At 36.2% G+C, this 20,761-nt stretch overlaps 1 protein-coding gene across 1 annotated transcript in view; it reads left to right on the top strand.

Moving 5' to 3' along the window:
- Positions 1–3,636: 3,636 nt before the first annotated feature.
- RYR3 (ryanodine receptor 3) overlaps positions 3,637–20,761 on the top strand; it is a 194,011-nt gene continuing 176,886 nt past the window's right edge. Inside the window, exon 1 of the mRNA XM_005417515.3 lies at positions 3,637–3,755. Coding sequence (XP_005417572.1) covers positions 3,705–3,755 — 51 coding nt within the window. The 5' untranslated portion in view covers positions 3,637–3,704. The remainder of the gene's footprint in view (positions 3,756–20,761) is intronic.

Consider the following 20,761-nt stretch of genomic DNA (forward strand, 5'->3'; position numbering starts at 1 on the left):
TAATGGCATTTTAAAACCTGTATTTGTGCTTTTTTTTTTTTTTTGGTACTTGAGGCACATAAAGAATGCAGAGATATGACAGTCTTTTAAGCAGAACCTAACTTTTACCACTACGGCCTGTAATTATCAGTGGAAAATTTAGTTTTGATTCCTCACCCAACTGACTTTTTGGGAACTGATATTACCTGTACTTTTGAAAATGTCAATGTGTATGTATTACCATTGCAGGTTTTGCAAATATCTTCTACTTGGTATTTGTTTCATTTTTGATTGGGCGTATTAAGTCAATCTTCATAAAGGTAAAATACACACAAGAGTTGTTTACAGATTGTTCAGATATTCATTCTTTACAGAGTGTTTTTAAATTTTGCTTTGTAGTATCCATCTTGCTATTTTATTGTCAGGCTACTGCTACTATAAAAATTCTATCCTACAATCAAGGACAAGTGAGGAGTCAGCCTGAATCCCACGGTGAAAGGGCAGAGTTTTTGTTGTAGGATAACCAGGCTGCATGTTTGTAATGAAAACTGAAAGGAAGATTTCCTTACATTTGTTTTGTGGACATGTCCTTCAGACAGCTTTAAAGTAACATGAACTCTGTCCGGAGTGTGTTTAGGAGCAAAAGGGCTAACTTACAGATTGAGGATTGATTGGGATGAATAGAGTATCATAAACCACACAAGTGGTCACAATTCAGATTGTTGGACCTGTGTAGCTTTCACAGTGGAATGCTGCACTTTACAGTCATTTTTAGTAAAGCAGAGTGACTGTGTATATATATACCCACACATCTACACATAGATATATACACATATATACCCTGAGTGCAATATGTGATCATTACAGCCAAATCTCAGTCTTGTAGCAATGGGGAAGTCCTAGACAGAAAATATGTCTTGAGAAGATATGGATCTCATTATGTTGTAGTAGGTAAATAATTTTCTCCTTAAACATATAGCAGAAAAAAAAAATCTAGGGAGCAGAAGAGCTATGCAATGGTTTTGCATTACAGTTGATAATTTTAAAAAGAGGAAATCTAACAGAAATATTTTGTTTATAATGGCAGGATAATGTTTCCCAGAACAATGTGGGGGATGCTTTGTAAACATGAGTATCAAACCATAGAGGAACTTACAAACAAAACCCCAAACCTACTGGTTTGACATGAATCAGAATTTTACCTAGTCTCTGTTATAATGCTCAAGGTATTCCCAATATTACTTTTTTCATATGCTTTGTCTGTTTAAAGAAATTCAAAATTTTCTTCATTTCATAGGAAGCACTTTAATGGAGTACTCCAACATATGAGGAAAACAGTTGAAAAGTTATATATTTTCTCCCTGTTCATTTGATTCAGGTGTGATTAATCTCAGCTTTGCATATTCAGAACTTACTATCTGGAAATCGTCTTGCATAACTGAAAAAATTTGGCCAGCACATATACTAAGTGACATTGATTTCTATTTGTGAAGAAAATTCAGCACGTGTGCTTATTTTCCTAGGGTTTTATTTATTTATTGCTTATAATATTTCAAAGTAAAGTAGTATGCTTGAAAGGTTGTTTTATTTAAGATATTACAGAAAAGGTGTCCTTACATGTGTATTGCATTTTGCCATGCTATATCTGTATCAAATCCATTGTGCATATAATGCAAGTATGGAATGGTTTGGGTTGGAAGGGTCATTAAAAATCATCTAATTCCAACACCCTTGTCTTCACTTTGGTCAAGGAAACCTTCTGCTAGAATGTAAATTAGAAAATAATATAAATGTACGGGTAAGCATGTGTCATAGTAGGCCTCACTGTCTACTCTTTTTAGTAAAATCACTGAGTGGCATTCTTTGTTTTTGGGCAAATTTTGTCCACTTCTCAGATTTTTTTGTTTTTTTTTTGTGGAATAACAGTATTCCATAAGGAAGATCTGTTATGGTATGTTCTTTTTATTGATGAGGAATGAGATAAAGTGTTGATCCAGATATGTCTGGAGTTAAAATAAACACCACAAAAAAGCCCCAGACACAAAAATGGATGTTCAAATGCCAACCATATCAGTTTTCTGGCACCTCAGAGAAACATTTTTCTGCCACATTGCCTTTGCCTTGCATAGCAACCAACAAAAACTACAGGGTGGGGAAAAGGAAGTGGATGGACTGGCAAGAAGAGCCAGTATGACTATACCAACTAAAGGCTTCTGAGTTGCTTTTGACCTGAAATGGCCTGTTGCTGAGTAATGTGTTTGGCATTATTTTTTGGACGGATTTTCTCAGGGTACTAAGACAGAGTGAAATAAAACATTTTTCAAAGAATTCTGCCCATCAAGGAGGGAAAATCCTGGGCATCTCATTTTCTGGCTTGTGACTATGGTTATTTTAATTAGTGCAAAATGAGAACAGTATTAATTTGGGGGGTGGAAGGGCAGTGTGCATTGGATTCCACATCCAGAGGACAGTTGTCCATAAATTATTAGCTTGTGGGCACAGAGTATGCAGTTTCAGTTTTCAGCATGCTACACTCATCCTTGTGACCCCAGGAAAGATATTGTTCCCTTATTGTACCTATGTTTTCCTTTGTAAACCATGAATACGTTCTTATTGAGAAAAAGACAGTATACCTATGGTAGTCTGTGAGAGAATATGTCAAGTTAAATAGGGACTGCACAAAGTTTGGGTAATTCTTCTCAGGGGCTGAATGCAGGGGTAAGCTGTGGTGGCAATCTTATCACAAGATTCAAGATCACACAGTGAATTGGCTGGCAAGACCCTTCTCGGCAGTTTCTTCTGTTTCCTTGTCATTTTTTTCCCTCCCTTCAATTAATTAATTTTTTTTCTAGTGTTGATCTATTTTCTTCCCTTCATTATTTGCTCTTATTCAAGCCATAAATAGCACTTTTCATTAATTACAAATTTCTTCATTGTTGTGCTAGAATTCAAAGTTATTTTAGGTTTTATTTTAACATAAATATGTTTAATGGCTTCTGAAGTAAATATGCACCATCTTCTATAAATACTCAGGTGTAGTTCTAAAAAGATACAGATAAAGCCCTTGAAGTCCCTAGGATAGAGTATAAATACCATGTAAAGGGATAGCACAAAATAACTACACATAGTTGGTTCAGATCATAAAGTCATCTTGGAAATCAGATTTGCAGCTGCTTATGCAGAGAAGCAAGAAATGGAAATTATTGTAAGCAAGCTGAAAATACCTGCTGTCAAAATCTGCTTGTCCTGTGATCATCAGGATTACATCCTTCTGCTGCATAATCAGTAGGTTCAAAATTGCTGAATTTGATACATTTCAGTGCAAAATTTGCTATCCTGATCTGTGAAAATGGAAGCTCAAGCTCTGCTTTTATTAACACTTCACCATTTCTGTTGTTCTGCCCAGACAGTATCTGGAGGGAAAAAAATCAACACCTAGTGATGCATATAATGCTTCCTGCAATACCTTAACAGTAGGGGGTTTTGCCTCTAGGGTAGAGAGAAAAGGGAGAGAATTGCTTGCTATGAGCTGGAAAAGCAGCAGCACAGTTGGCTCTGGCAGTGAGGGGGTTGACTGACAGTCTGCAGTGCAGTGGAGTTAGCTGAGCTCCCTATATGGCTGTGGATTAGCTATATGCTAATACTGATAGGAGAGGAGCAGCACAGAGCGCAGTGAGCTGACGGTGGAGGCGATCAGCCTCAGCAGAGCTGACTCCTCAAGAGCCATGGCTGAAGGGGGTGAAGGAGGGGAAGATGAAATACAGTTCCTTCGAACTGTAAGTATCTGCTTTTTATAGGTCATATAGTACATGATTTTGTGTCTCATGTCTATTTCTTTTCTGTTGTATTAAAAATAAAGTGTTATTTCTGTGCTGGTCTTAGCCAAATGGCAGAATTGATTTAGTCAGTGGATAAAATAAAGCAAGAATAAGAGCTCTAATAGCATCATGCAGTCTCAGTGTGTTCTTCCCTGAATCTGCTCAATAGCCAGTTTGGTATAAGGAGACCTATTTCCGCTGTAATCCCCTGTGTTTGAAGCGTCCCCATCAACTTTGTACTTGGGTTTCTAAATGTAGCATGCCAAATATGTGACCTCTGAAACTTCTGTCTGGGTTAGATTTCACTGACATTAACAGAAGCTTTGCAAATAGGAGTGCCTTAAAATGATGAATAAACTAAGCAAGCCCCTGATGACCTCTTCTGATAAACATGCACACAGAAGCACACTGGTGCGTAGGGAATACCAACAGATGTTGAAGTCAGGGCTCTGCAAATGTTTGGGGTCTTTTCTCTACTTAAAAGAAGCTTATCTTTAAAGGACATAAGCATTTCTTTGGGAAGGGGTGTTAATTAGTGAAATACCCTCCACTTGGTGCAATTTTCTATAAAGAGCCCTCACACCATTCTTTCCTAAAGCTTTACACAAATCTAGTATGACAACTAATTTAGACTTTTAAGCAAGTAGTGCATGTGCATTAATTTTTGGGAAGAGGATAACATCCTTTTCATGTCTCACCTTGTGTCTCCTTATATTTACCCTGCATGACTAAGAGTGTGTTGTTGTGTAACTAGTGTGGAAAAACTGCTTTTAGATGTGTGTATTCCCTTCCCTTTCCATGCTATCTTTACTTTGCATTTATCACAAATAATGTTCTAGAAACAAGCTCCTCTAGAGCTGATTCAACTTTGAAAGGATAAGTCACTAAAATAAAAAATTGCTAAGTTCCCAAAGTAAGAAATTACAAGATTGATTTTTTGAGACTCTGGGGTAAATTATTTATGGAAAATAAAGGTTGGAGTGAGGTGATGGCTGCTGCTGTAAGTTGTTTAGGTGTGATGAAGTGTCATTAGTACTTTTAAGTCTCAGAGAATTTCGTGGGAGGGGGCAGGGGGGGATGGATAATGACAATGGAGAATCTGTTCCAACATTCATCCCCTCCACTACACCCTTTAAAAGAACATATTTTAGCAGATTACTCCAGCCTTTAATCTGAGACTGGAGTGTTAAATGTGTATCCTTCATCCTCTCGCCTTCTAGGATGTTGCCTTAACTGAACAGCCATCCTCAGGGATGGAGTGAGAAGCTTTGCCCTTTCATAGGTGTAGCCTGTGTGCTACATGAGACGGCAATTTCTGCTGCTGTGATACATTCACATGCTAGAGTAACTCTGTTGCACTTCTTCCAATGGTTAAAATGAAGTTCTCAATAGAGGTATGGGCCAAAACTGGAAATAGCAAAAGGGAGACTATGCAGAAGTGTTCCTTCCACATAGTACAAGGAAATTTTCTACAGGGGAGAGAATGAACTAGATTTTTTTCTTGGAAGTTCTAGCTACTTCTTGCTCTAAAAATCATATCAGTTACTGCTGTCTCCTCTACATTATAAATCTTCCTTCACCTTTGTGGGCAAGGCATGTATTGTTTATTTCTTAGCATACTGAGAAAGGAAACATTTGTTAGATACTGAGTGCTACAGTGAGATACACCTTCAGTACTGATTTCTTACAGCTTTTATTTCTGCGTAAGCAGCGTTTGTGCTTACAAACATATAGTACAGTAGTCCTTAAGAAGTCTTGCAGTGAAATTGTTGATCAATTAGAATCTTCTCTGAATCAAAATATTTTCTGGGTTTTTGGATTGCTGCTGAATCTTCCTTTGAAAATGTTGATATCCATGTTTTTATTTTTGAGTCTTTAGAGAGAGGTTATCCAGGATATTTTAGGGTCTTGGGGATAGCTCTTTCTTGTTTAGGTATAGAATAAGATTATATGTCTTTTCATTCAAAGATATACAGCATTTTTTTGAAAAAGAGAACCAACTATTAAAAATCTGCTTAAATTACTTTTTGCTATCTTAAAGACAAATGTCCTTTTGTCCTCAATTTCTTGTTGGTTATGACTTTTTTTGTCTTCCAGATCTAAGTTGTTGTTTAGTTTTGTGTCTCACTTTTATGTTCTCTCCTCATATAAAAGGTCAAGAAGCCTGTAAATGCATGATGATGAAATCTGTATTTGCTTCTATGGAGCAGTAACTTGTGGGCACATTTATAAGATTTGATGGAAGGCTTTTTACTGTCATTTTCTGTTCCAAAACATTCCTTATATTTAATTAGTTTGGCAGCAATGGGAATGAGAAACACCTAAAGAGCAAATTCCAGAGAGGATAACAACATTATCATTGTTCTAGAAGTAGAATATCTTCAGTACTCATTTCAAACATGTCCCAGTGCTTGTGTAAAGCCCTTACATGCAATGACAGCATTTCAAGGAAGATGTTCTGTATACAGTGTAATTTCTGTTCTGAATTTTTCCCTGACTTGTAAGTTCAGTATGAACATAAATATATAAGCACACATTTTTTTCTTACACTGCTACCCTGTTGTTGTGTCTTTGTTATGAATTTTTTGTGTTTTATTTTTTGTAATGATGCTTAGAATTGTTTATCTCTTTTTCTTGCTGGTGATTTCCTTCTGGTTTTTGTTCTGGATATTTGGTGTGTCATGTATGGAAGGGAGAAGCAAAGCACTTGTTGCATGTGTGTAACATGCAATACTGCTATGGTTTAGTTGCCCTTTTGTTTAGATGATTTTCCCATATTGTTTATTTGTTACCTCCTCCTAAGGTGTGAATACACAAGAAATCAATGTAGCTGACATTATGCAGCATTAGGTGAGAATACCTGTGTTGTTTTGAGATAACATACTGAGGGATATAGAAGGAGACTTGTTTCCCTTCATGTGAATGAGTGAGTGTAAGCAATTCTCATTTGAGCCTTTCCTATCTGCTGGGAATTTACTGCTATGATGAGTTGAAACCATTCTCTCCTATCCAGAAACTATTCACAAGTTCCTGCTGCTGCCGAATTACTCAAATATGAGGTGGTCTCTGTCTTGGAGCAAAGAGCTTTTGCCTTCCTCCATTAGAAATACCTAAATAGTAACTTGCTGACAGTAACTGAGCGCATGGTTGAGGATGGAGGTGAAGTCCCACCCCTGCCAAAGCACTTTAAATGTAATGAAGCATATCAAAGTTGTTTGCCATCTTAGAGTGCTAATTATGGTGGTAACACTAGTTGAAAGGTCTATTGCTTTGCTATTTTTCCTGAAATTCATGCTATTAATGGAAAGAGTTCCTCCTTGTTTTAATAGAGATACCTTTTTTGGTTGGCTTTTTGTTGTTGTTGTGATGTTGTTTTTTTTTTAAATGGTTCATTAGTCAACAAAATTTTGCCTCATTTTCTGTAAATCTAAATACTGTTCGTGCTGATGTGTCTAGACATAAATGTACATATGCCTTTGTGCCTGTGTGTGCGATTCTTTCCCCAGCTAGTTACTAGTCATTCATTTCTGTGAGTGTCGAAGGCCTTACCAATTGGTTCTTCTTTAACTTATATGCTCTTTCAACAGCTTCTCTCAAAGACTTAAAGTTAAGTGTTCTCACTGGAGAACCAGTGAGAACCTAAAACCTCTCTAATCTCGATCTAAAAATTTACAGACAGGAGTGGGAAATTGTTTTCTTCCATTGACTGACTGTAATTATCTATTATGCTTAAATAGCAAAATACTGTTACAAAGACCCAGAAAAGAATATTTGAATTTTTTTTCAAGATCTAGTCCATGTATGTAAATTTACACAATGAGTTTACAGATCTTTTTAGGATCATTTGTGTATTGATTTGCTGCTCAGAATCAAGAGGATTGAGCAGCTCATACACAAATTTATTTGTGGATACACATTCCTATCTATACTTCTTGAAAATGAGGTCTTCTACTGTTCAGATGTTACAAATGAGATGGGAAGTAATCTGTTTTACAATATGAACTGTCTAGGTATACTGTAAATTGGATTTTCTTTCTTCCCCCCAATCATTTACTGTTGCCAAATCTAAATATAAAAGGTTATTAAATGATGATACTTCTTAAAAACTATTCTAAGAGTTGTACTACACCATTTCAGTTTATCAGGGATCAGTGTGGCATAAAACTAGTTCTTTTTAGATGCTTTTAATATATGTTGGTTCATTAAATCTGAGTTTCTAGTGGTGTGTCTCTAGTGACATAACAAAGAACATATGAAGTGGAGATATGAAAATAATTTTTCCTTAATAGTCCAACTTTGTATCTAATAGTTATGTTACTAACTGCATGCTGATATTATGTAGCACAGATCTCTGTGGCTCGATTCAGTAAAGTACAGGGATCTCCTCTAAAGTACCTACCAGACCAATACTTGTAAACAAATATATTAGACAAATGTCCAAATACCAAACAACAATGGAAGATATTTCTAGGGAGAAGTCTTTATCAGTGCTTAATTAAAAAGTGGGAAAATCTGGAAACTGATCACAGTGAACTGTGCATGAATTTATGGAAAACTATAGAAAGGATAGGAAATGCCTTGAGATAAAATCAGTGGAATCTTCCTGATGCCCTTTTTAAGGGAGCTGGAACAAATTCTGTGTGCTTTTTGAACAGCTGTGTGTATTGCACTATATTCTTTTCAAATTAACTAGAACATTTTGTCTATTGTCACTGAAATGTGCTGCAACTCATGACACAGAAATTCATTAGTCAATTCCTTTCAAAAAAAGAGTAAAAATAATGAATAATGTTAGATAAACTTGAATTACTTCTGAGAGCTGGTGTGTATTAGGAGTTCAGTTATTTTTGAGTTAAATATTTCTGTATCTGTTTATCTATTAATCTCTGTGAGTTAAATCTCCCCCTTTTGATCCTATTGCTGCAGTTGTAGTTGTGTAGCAGTCCATACTTCTAAGGCTTTTAAGTAGTACAACAAAAATCATGTGACAAAACAATATGTTTCCTCCTCTCTTTAAAAAGAGTCTTTCAAATATACTTGTTTTTTGCTTCTTAAACTTCAGGTTATCACCAGTACCACTATTCACAATCACTGTTATTTTCCTTCATTTTCTACCATGGAAATCATACTTAATGTAAATTTATCCTGAGTTGTGTTTCTAAGAACTTGTGGTGTCCTTCTCTGTAAATAATGTTTCTCAGTTTATTTTCACTCATTCAGCTGCCACTTTTACTTCCTGCATGTGTTCTCAACTTTATGAATATTTTTGTCCAGTTTGTCGCTATAGGCAAAACTACTCATGGTCATTCTTTGCTTAGGACTCTTTCACTGCTGAAAGTAGGATCATATTAAGGACGGATTTAGAATATGACAAAATTTCCAGTGCATCATGTGTTGTGATGTGCTGTGTTTATTTTTTATAAAATAAAGAATAATTCTTGTGCTGTTAATTGCAACCTCTTTTCAAGCCAGAATTTTAAGCAAATGGTCTACCACAGTATAAAGACAACAGTCATTGCTTCAGACTGTAGTGTGTGTTTTAACCTCCAAACATATTGGAGTAATTGCTTGATATCTATAACAGCCTTTCAATTAATTTGTAATAATTTCTCTTTTGGAATTACATAAATGTAAATGTATATTTTAGGCCCCTGGCATGAAAAAGTTCTTTGCACCATGTTTAGATGGAAAGAGAAATACTTCAGTAATTTATGTTTAATTTAATGAAAGTTGATTGAAGTTTATAAAAACCTGACTGTAATAAACAATGTGGGAAAAATGCATTTTCTGGCTGATGGTGTATTGGAAGACTAAATCAGGTAAAGGGGAGCAGAAAGAGGCAAAGGCAAATCGAGTTTTTGCAGATAAAACAGTGAACAAAGAAGAACTGCGTCGTGATTAATCAGAGGTGAAGGTGGATTTCTTTCTGTCAAATTGAAGGTAGCTGAGGTACAAATACACTTCCAAAAAGTCCTGACATTGATCCTGAGATGGTACATTGTTTGGTTTCCTTGAGAAATTTCTTATGCTTTATTTAGCATGGAATCCATAGAATAGAGAGTAATCCTACTTTTTTCCTACAAGAATGTAGATCAGTACAATTCAGAGATGCACTGTAAAACAATATACAGTCATAGTACACATATGTGTGGTATATGTAGGGATATATTGTATATCATATCAATAGAATATATGTAATTATATGTAACAAGTTGCACTTAAGCAAGCTGCTTCATATTAGACCAGTCTACATCAGTTAAAATCAAAGTGGCATTATACTGCATGAACTCAACATCATGCTTTTCTACTGCTTTTTTCTACAGCATAATTTTTAAAAATGCTATTTAAAAAAGAAATCAGTGCATATACTACAGTGTTACACATTCAGTGTATTGTTAGAAAATACTTGTGAGATTGAATGTATTCATGATATTCATGACCCTCTTCTAGGATAGATCTAACTAACTCCTTGTTAGTTTCCTTTCCCTTCCCCCCCCTCCCCCCAGTTATATTTCTGGGGGTATTTGATGTTGATGCAGTTCTACAGAAATAACAACAAATTTGTTATAGTCAAGCAAAACTCTTCAAACTTGCCTTAGAATGTTAGTGACAGAAAAGGCTTTTGACAGGATTTGTGACCATGCAATAATCCTAAATTAACACCCAAGCATATATTTCCCTATTTCTTCATAGCCACACTGGTGGTTGTTGTTCGGATTTGTCTTCTGCTCATGGTCTGCTTTTTGGTGTCTAAATGGGAATGAATATCTTCAGTAATAAATAGTGAATTTGTTAGTGATGTTATGCATTCTTATAGAATGCAGCAAGGAGGTTTTCTGATCTCTAGTCCCATGCTGTACTAACTGGGTATGATTCATATTGAAATCCAGTAGTGAATATTGCCTCTTCTCAGTTCCCATGGCAGTGCTGTGACCACACAGCCAAATGCTGCCAGGTGCATTAGCTACACATTCCAAAAATTAAAACAGAGTTGCAGGCATGGAGGAGCTGAAAAATAAAATTGGCATGCAGTTATTTTGAAGCTTTTGAATTCAATAACAGGACATTAGCTAAAAGTTCTGCATCTCTCGACTTCATACACAAAATGCACCTTTTCCCAAATGACATAGTAACACTGCAGACACATAATAAGCACAGATATCTAAAGGCATTAAAATTATCATCTCAATTAAAAAACAATTAGTTACATAAATACACTTTAAAAGGTTCAGAAAGAAAACATGAGGTATTAATATATGCCTCAATGAGTATTTTGTTTTATTTTCTCAATATAGAAGTTTTAAATTTATATTCTGTCTTTAATGTCATGACAACATCAGCAGACCATTCCTTCTGTCTATAACTTAGTAGGATATAGTGGTTTTGGTGCTGGAAGATCTAAAATTGTGTACTAGATATTATTTAAGAGAATGTGTGTTCTAATTTCAGCAGATATTTTCTACCCAAATACTTGATGTGCTTGGTTAGCTTTTGGAAACTAGTTTTCTGAAACTTACAGTGATGTTCTGAAGTGCAAATGGCAAATATGTGACACCTCAGGGTGGGTCTAAAGTAGTTCAAGGTTGGGATATACATTGGAATTACAAAAGCCTATAGGGAAATTGAGATCCGCTCGATCTGCTTTTGGTGGTGTCTCGATATGAGGTACCCAGAGCTGTTGATTGTCAGTCACTGCACACCTGCTGTCAGTCAAGGCTCAGTCTCCACAGACAAGGCCCAGCTGTGAGTAGAAGCTGCTGACCGATCTGTCAGTGCCCTTTCCAGGTTCCCTCTTTTGGCACATCTCATCCATGGGCAGGAGTGTCAGCTACAGTCAGCAGAAGTAACAGTAGAGACATCAGCAACATAAGGTGAAAGATTCAGTAGTAACATCAAGTTTGTTCTTTCTACTGGGCTTTTATCCAAATAAGCAAGTGCTAGTTCCTCAGTGAGTTGAGTAGTCAGCACACGCCTGAGCTGTTTTTAGTCCACAGCAAACATCTCTGTCAGTCTTGAGTATTCCAGCTACTTCAGCACTAAACCATGTTCTCTGATACTGTGTGCCAGAAAACCAACTTCCCTTGACACAATTGCAACAATTTGAAATCTCTTCAATAACAAAGTATTACAGAACAATTGAAGTTAAATAAAACATTTTAAAATTACTTGTAAAAAAATAGAATTTCAACTTGCAAATTGAAAAAACTTTTTAACAGAAGATGTGTAATTAATTTATAGCACTGGAAGTTTAACATGTTTTTGAACTACATCAGCAATACCACGTACAAATGGGAGTACAGGGATCATCAAACTTAGAATATATACCAGTGCTAAAGTCCCAGATGATTCACTAGAATGCCCAAGGCCAAATGACTCCCATTTCCCAAGACTCCATCTGATGTTCATTGACTTCACTGCCTCATCTTTTCTGTACATGGAAAATTCTCAGAAGACTTATACACCTGATACATATTAAAGATACTTAATGTCAGTAGTTTGTATAATTTGGAAGTTGATGAAGAATATATAGGAATATTGATACAGTAAGTTAACATTTTGACTAAAAGAAAATTAACCCCCAGTGCTCTGTATTAAGCTGCAAATTACCAGCCTGTCTTCTCAAGTGCATATCCATTTCTGTTGCACATTTCAAGAGATCAAAATCAATAGACATTATAGTTTCTATGTGGCCAAAGCTGGGAAAAGTAGAGTTTAGAATTTGGAAGACCTGAGTCTGATCATATATTATTATGCTTGCATTTGTAGCTACAAGATAACCTTTTTGTGAAGAACATTCACGCGACAAAAGATTCTTTGCTGCATTCGTATTGACCATTATAGGACTAAATACTAATAGGGTTTTAAAAGATCTGATTTTCTGATTTTTCTGTGGAAAGTTAATGATGATTGTGTGCCAAACCTTCATTAAAATCTTTGCATTTGCCCTTTATTTTATGAACTACTTTGATATATTAGAATTAATAGAGTGAGGGTTTTTTAAATGCATAGGAAAATATTAACATTTTTAATTTGCAGACACTAAACCTTTTCTCTAAAAGTTGTTATTACTTTCTCACTTTCCTAGTAAAGTTTTGCAGATCTGTTGGAAATCTTTGTTTATTTTAATTACTTTGTTACCATGTATGGAAATAGTTCCAGGTAATCTGGTATAGGTGAAGTTGCAAGTGACTGAGGGTGACTAGCACTTTTGATGGCTAAATAGCTCATGTGTCAACTGGAATGGTAGGTTTAAAAAAAATAAATTGTTTGTTTGGTGGTTTTTTAATTTTTTGTTACACAATATAACAAAAAAAATTCTAGCTCAAAGCTTACAAAAAACGTCAAGACCTTTCTCTGTGTACTATACTGGATCCTAGGTGACTCTCTTAGGCAAGGTCAAACTGGCCCCATCTTTAATGCATCTCTATTGTGTGAGTGAATAAAAGAGCAGAGTGCTTGAATACCCAGTAGCACCTCAATAATAACTCTGCAAGCAACTCTTGATTATAAAGGATAGGTATTCTCACTGGATCACTTATCATTGATTATTATTTCAAAAGTTCCACTAAAGCCTTGTTAAATCTATAAATTTTAGTAACATTTCTGCTGTTAAAACTCTTTAAAGTAATTCTGTCAATCTACACCTCTTCCTTCAGTCACTGTGAATGCCAATTATCCATATTTGCCTTAAGTGATTGGTTTTATTCAAGATTTATTTACTGTGTTTATTTTAGTTTTGCTCAAGATATTTTGCTCAAGATAGAAAATTTCTTCCGTGAAATGGAATGAGGTAAAATTTTGGATCTTGTACAAAGTATTTCCACCTGTACAATTAAGTGACATTGCCATATTGTGCCAGGTACTGTAAGTTTATTGTACATACATAGTAAAACCAACATACATATTATTGTACATACATAGTAAAACTATCATACATATTATTGTACATACATAGGAAAACCAACTATAATAGAATCTACAAAAAAAACCCCCAAACTTCAATAAGAGTAGTATGTTAATATAAATTTTTGCATTACAATAGAAGGAAAAGTCAGCAACTACTATGACTCTCTTTCAAGACTAGTGGTTTTCTAGTAGTGATTTTAAGCTGCACTGCAAAAACAAGCTTACTGGACAAAGTTTCACAGAAGGGAATATGACAGTGTTATTCGATAGTAAATGGGATTATATCCTTCACCAGTGATGTGAACGTTTCCCATTTTTGCTTCAGTTTCATGTGTGAAATAGTAAAAGCTTAGCATAACAAAGCTGGCCTGGAGAAGAATACCTTTGCTTTAGTCACACAAATGCACCTGAGTTTCAGAATTCTTTAATTTATACATTTTGCATCTGATCTCCTTTATGCATGAAATTAATGATTCTGTGTGGTATGCTTGTATCATGGTGAAAGTTAAGAGAAGTTAAATCAGTAATCAGCTAGCCCTAAATAAATGGTAAGGTCCAAAAGTATGTGCTGTGATATATGTCATATGTTGCAAATACTGTTTATACAGCCAGATTGTTCTTCCAGTAGAGAAGACACACTGTTTGTTAAGCTAGATAGTAAAGAGTTTCCCTAAAGAGGGAAAAAAGGACATTACCTGCATTTAAAATATATTGATATGAATATATGAAAATATATTGATAATGTTAAAAAAATCTTTATTAAGGAAGATAACTTTATCAGAAGGGAAAATGCTTTTCTTCCTAAGGCTTTTGTCTATTTTTTAATTTGAAGAGCCAACATTTGATGACTAATTGTGAATGGCCTAGCTAGCCTTACTGTAGATAAGTTACTAATGACCTTTTACTGCTAACCAGAGTAGAGTTGCTATTTCTTGTCATAGTTGATATTTGCTTGTCACAAGCAATAATCTGTAATAGTGTATCCACTGGTGCCTTGCTATTGAAAAAACATCAACTCTGAGAGAAGCTGAACAAGGACATTCAGATTTTTGTGATTTATTTGAAATTCAGGAAGCTTGGTGGTATGTGGAAGATTCTAGATTCATTCAGAACATGTAAATTGAACTTCATGGCAGAAGTTTATTTTTGTTCGAAAGACACATTTTTTTCTACCAGGGATCTTCCTAGGCCAGCTTCTCTCAAGGTTGACCTTAGGCTTAAATAACATCACTGACGACATAAGGCCCTGTTTATGCAGCTTAACTTGCTAATTAGAGTGGTAATATGACCTTTCTTTCCTTTGCCAATATGAAGACCGTTTAGAATCATAAATCACAACATTCTAAAGGGTGAAATGTGTTCACCATGATGTAAAAAATGGAGGGGGAGCAGAAGCCTGCAAGGAAAAAAAAGATGAAGAAGGGTGATATTCTGCTACGCACAGTCCATCACATCCATAGAATATTTTTAGTGCTATTTAGAAAATTAATCATATTATTACACAATTCTATCATGTGTTCATGCAACTTAACTTTATCCTGATTACTACTTTTATCTTTTCACATCTCTGTCTCTTTTCTTTGTTTTTCTAAAATAAACAGACAGAGAGCCAATGATAACATGGGAGTTGATGAAAGATTATCCTGACTTCAGGCTGCTTCCATGCAACATCAGTTAACAATACCCAGTCTCTTTACTCTATGCATCCCTTAAATCTCCAGCACTACTGCTGTAAGGAAACACTCTCTCAGCTGGCTGTGTAATGCAGCTATATCAGAACACCAGAACCAGCTACTAGCCTCTGTGTACTCTCTTTTCTCTTTCTGTCATTTCTTAAGCTAGATGTTTTCACAGCAACAGTAAGAACTGCTTGCTGTTGTTACAATAGAAGTCACAGAGCTATTCCTCTTAAATGCAACTGCAGAGGATGGAGGCAAAGACTCAGCTGTTATTTTCTGGAAACTAGGAATAGGATATTAGGAAGAAGTTCTTCACAGAAAGGGCGTTTAGGCATGGGAATGGGCTGCCCAGGGAGGTGGTGGAGTCACCATCCCTGGAGGTGCTTAAGGAAAGCTTGGATGTGGGCCTTGGTGCCAGGGACTACTTGACAAGATAGTGTTTGGTCATAGGCTGGACTCAATGATCTCAACCTAGTTAATTCTGTGATCCTGTAATATTGTATAAACATGGAAAAAGTTGTGAGCTTTTAGCAGTGCTGACTTAGATCCCCTCTGACCATGTCACCATGCAAGTGCAGTTTTCTTTTATTGAGATGGCATCCCAAAAATAACGTATACCTCCTTTTGTTCAAGCAGAGATTTAAGTAGTCAGGATTCTTCGTACGCATGACCATCGTTTGGGTTTCTTAAGGTTGGTGGTTTAATTGCACACTGATTTGTCAGCATTTGAGGGGTGAGGTGGGGATATGCAAGGTGAAAGGTTACAATACTTGCAGAAATGTTGTCTTAGACAATGCTGGGCAATGTGCATCTGTCCTAAAATAAAGGTCTGAAGCAATGGCAACACCTGTTTCTTCCCAAGTATTTCTTCTCCTGTTACAATATTCTATATACATATTCACTCTGGTTACTTTCTGTCTAGTATTTACATAGTTTTCAGGGCTCTGTGAGTATTAGCTGTGCTTGAATCATTGGCTGCAGGTCTTGTCTTCAGCTATTTACAAGTTAGTGTAATGTTCATATTGTAGCACTTGATAAAATGTTATAGCTATGTGTAAGAGTCAGTTGTTGGTAGTTATATGTGGTGAGAGTGCACTGTTGCTAAATAGTAATTGGAAAGTAAATGGTCTAAATGTGAGAGCCTGTAGATACAGAAAGGGAGATCTACTACATCTGTGGTTCAATTAAAAAAAAAAACAAACAAGAGGAAATGTCATTTCTATGCCTTTTTTATTAAGATTTGACTCAGCATTAAAGAAGTAGAACAACCACTTCTCATGTTGCAATGAGAAGTAGTAATTTCAGTCCAGTTATCTAATGATGGTTGAATTTGAAAGAATTATCTTAAACCATCTCAAGTGAGCCATGATTAAAACCCCTGTTTTAGCCTAATTAATGTGCTTTGAAGTACTCTCATGTTAATGTTTGCAGCTGTTATTCAAACTGTGGTTTTAATCTAAGTAAGCAAAATAGTACCTTTGATATACCACAAATGTACAGACTTTCCGGGCAAGAAACTCTTTGTTTTGTTTTTGTTTTTTTTCTTTTTTTTTTTAATAGTTTTGATTTTTATTCTGCTGCATCCAGATAAGGGCTAGGATCTACTTGTGTACAAATGCAGGAAAACAATACATTCCCTGAAACAAAGTGGATGTGTGGATGGACAGGCTGTAGATGAGTGTACAAGGAATGGTCAGTATGAGCAGCAGTCATCACACATTTTAAATACTACACTGCAAAATGAAGGTATTAAATAAAAGTTAAACTAAACAGGTGAAAGCACAAGGGCAAACAAACAAATAAACCCTAAAACAAATCAGAAAAAGCCAGTGGGTTATCTCTGCAGGGAATTATCTTCTGTGTGAGATCATAGATGATTCCCCAATGAAAATCTAAAACAAACCCCTAACCTGAATGTTTTGTAGATGCAAATTTGTGATTAGTACTACAAACTTAACAGAAATGGAATTGAAGGGATGGCATCTATAGTAAGTGATGCAAAATGTGGAATATCCCCTTAAGAAAGGATGTTATTTGATTTTTAATTTTTTTATGCTTTCAAGCCTAATCAACAAACAGGGAGATTCAATCTGTGAAACAGAGAGCAGCTAACAAGCAAGCTCCAAGTGATGTCCATGAGTTAGAATCACAAATTACTTGTTGGTAGAATTGCCCTGTTAAGGTACAGAGCTGGACATGCTTCAGCAATCTCAGACCTAGCAGGAGGTTAACAAGGCTTGGGAAGTAGGATGCCCACTGAAAGTGGACACAAAGAATGCAGAATTTATAGACCACCTGGCAGAGCTCCCAAGATAAGGAAGAAACCAATAAACCCAACCCAGCAACTGTGCTGAAATGGGCTCCAACTGCCTAAAAGGTAATTCCAGCAGGGGGAGATTGTGATCACTGGAACAAGAAACACACCAACTCAAAAAAAGAGAAAGCCTGAGCATGTGGAGTAATCAGCGTGGGAATTCATTAACCAACATAAGATAGAATACTAATAAATAAGAGAACTGTGCAACTTTTAGCCAAAGAACACTAATTCCTTAGTTTGCTAAAATGTACAAACAGTAAAAATTTTTAATAGTTGCGCTGCTTGATTTGTGGAATACCTCCAGAAACCCAGGCTTGCACAGCTTTGAAATAAGTAATCAATGTCACTCTCAACTGTGTAAATATTGGCTCGTTGCATCTGGAGAATGAATCTGATTTTTTAGGACAACAGAAGGATGAGTTTTAAAAGATGTGGTTGGGATGGGATTAGAAGGAAAAGCCTAAGGTAGAATTATCCCACAGAGATGGATTTTTTTCTTTGACAAGAAGGGTAGCCATATCATAGTGAGAAAAACAAAGGAGATCTGGGTATGGAGTTGACTGGGAAGACAAAGAATTTTTATATTCAGTCACTGTGAGTACACACTAGTAGTGAAAATTTTCGAGGAGAGACTGACCCACCAGTTCATGCCCATTTCCTCTTTAGCTCTACCTGAGGGTGTAAAAAACAGTGAGAACAACTGTCCTGCTGTCTCTTGTTGTTTGATGTCATAAGAGATATCACAGAGTTATAACAAATTGCAGGCTTTTAATTAATTTTTGTATGCTTGACTTGTCAAATTTGTGGGTATTACCAGGAGTTTTTTTGCTCTTAATGGAAAATTACAAATAGTTATGTATTTTTCTTCTCCAGCTTCAAAGTGGAATCTACATTTAGTAATAAGCAAGGCTGTATTTTCTTAAATATGGAATGAATACAACAAACAATAAAGATACTTTGCTGATAATGCTGAAATTTTTCTGTCATTACTCCACAAAGACCATCTTCTGAGGCTCTTCAGACTTTTTAAGTCACTGAGACTTCCCAGTCTTTTTGTTCACCTTATTTTTATCACATAGAATCCATCTGAATTATCTTTTCTCAGATTAGTCTTGCATTTGCTTTCAATTAATGTGGAAATATTTATTTATGCATCACAAGAACAGAAGACTGAGAAGAACTTCTTGAGTCATTGAATTCATTTTGACCTGAAGTTCCGTTTTAGAACTAATTATATCTTTTCTCCTGTTGCTTTTATCAAGGTACCAGTCCAGTAATCTAGCAATCTTCCTTCATTTTTTCAGCTTAAATATTTTTATGTATTCATAGATTTTTTTTATATGTCTCAACTGTAATTTTTCAATGTATTTATATAAGAAAAATTCTATTCCCTCTCCAGTTTGTCTTTTGTGGAGTAAGTAAACTGAGTTTGTTTAGCTTGCTCTCATGTGACTGGATATTTGGTTTCCTTAAAATTTTATTGTCCCTTGTTTGTACTCCTGCTGTCTCACTCTCCTTTAAAAACTGGTGACAACCACTTGGACAGTGACATGGTAAATTCCTCTTTTTTGGCCAGGACTTGCTCACCTTTCACAGCAAGGCCATACTGAAATATATTAAACAATATAAATTCAACCTAGACACCAATCTAAAAAAAGAAGACAGGCTATGTATCTAAACATCTTCTGAAGGCTGTAAAATCTCTGACTATGCTAGGAAGTTAAATAGCCGCAGTTAATTCTCTAGCCTTGAGACAAAGTGGAGGTATACAGCCTACATGCATACAGCTAAACAAATTCCCCAGGATATTAACTGTACTGCCTATTGGAAACAGTCCCTGGCTGGCCAAGGTATTTCTGGCAAGATTCTGGTAGGTACAGGGCAGTTTATTTCCTAGATTCATGCTGAGTGTGTTCTCCTGTCAGTGCAATCTCTCTGTACTAAGAGAAACTGTTGAAATGTCAGGTGCTCAGATAGTCACAAGTCTTTATTTACATTGGCATCAGTCAGAGAGGACTGCAGTACTGCTTTTCATGCTCTTAAGAGTGTTTTCTCAAATATCACATTTTAGTTTGGAAGGAAATTTAATTTTAATTCAGAAAGAAGTGGTTCCAGAAATATGCTTTCTCCTTATAGCACCATAGGAAAGCACCATAGAATCATCAAGGTTGGAAAAGACCCTTAAAATTGAGTCCAGATGTTAAGCTAGAAAAGCTGTGCTCATCGCTAAACCATGTTCCATCTATGAACCTTTTAAATACATCCAGGTGTGGTGTCACAACCACCACTTCCATGGGCAGCATGTTTCAAAGCTTGACAAACATTTCAGCGAAGAAATTCTTCCTGATATCCAATCTAAACCTGTATTGGTGCACGTTGGGGCCACTTCCTCTTGCCCTGTTGCTTGCTGCTTGGGAGAGGAGACTGATTCTCATCCCAGCCTCCTTTTAAGGAGCTGCAGAGAGTAATATGTTCTCCTTTGAAACCGTTTTTCTCCAGGCTAAATAACCCCAGCTTCCTCAGCCACACCTCTAGTCCTTTCACCACCTTTTTGCCCTTCTCTGGACATGCTCCAGCACCTCAATGTCTTGTAGTGAGAGGCTCAAAAGTGAGCACTGTCTTCAAGGTGCAGCCTCACCAGCGCCAAGTCCAGGGGGATGATCCTGCTGGCCACACTATTTCTGATACAAGTCAGGATGCCATTGAGTGGCTTGGCTCTCTGAGCACACTGTCAGATCATGTTCAGACAGCTGTTGACCAACTCCCCCAGGTCCTTTTCCACAGGCAGCTTTCCAGCAACTCTTCCCCAAGCAGTTTGTTGCACAGATTATGTGTTACCGCTGAATGACTTAGTTCTAACAGTATTTTCTCACCCAGCTTAATATTTTATACAGCACAGGAATTTTTCAGAAGTGTGCCCTCTGAGACAGAATCAGCCAGAGAAACAGCCCTTAGTGCTGAGTCAGAAGGAAAAAATTAAGAATAGCACTGTAGTTGTCTATAAGCCAAAACTCTCTAAACCAGGCTTACAGTCATAGCTGGATTTCTGTGAGAACTACGCT

This window comes from Geospiza fortis, unplaced genomic scaffold, assembly GCF_000277835.1.
Source record: "Geospiza fortis unplaced genomic scaffold, GeoFor_1.0 scaffold54, whole genome shotgun sequence".
Lineage (NCBI taxonomy): Eukaryota > Metazoa > Chordata > Aves > Passeriformes > Thraupidae > Geospiza > Geospiza fortis.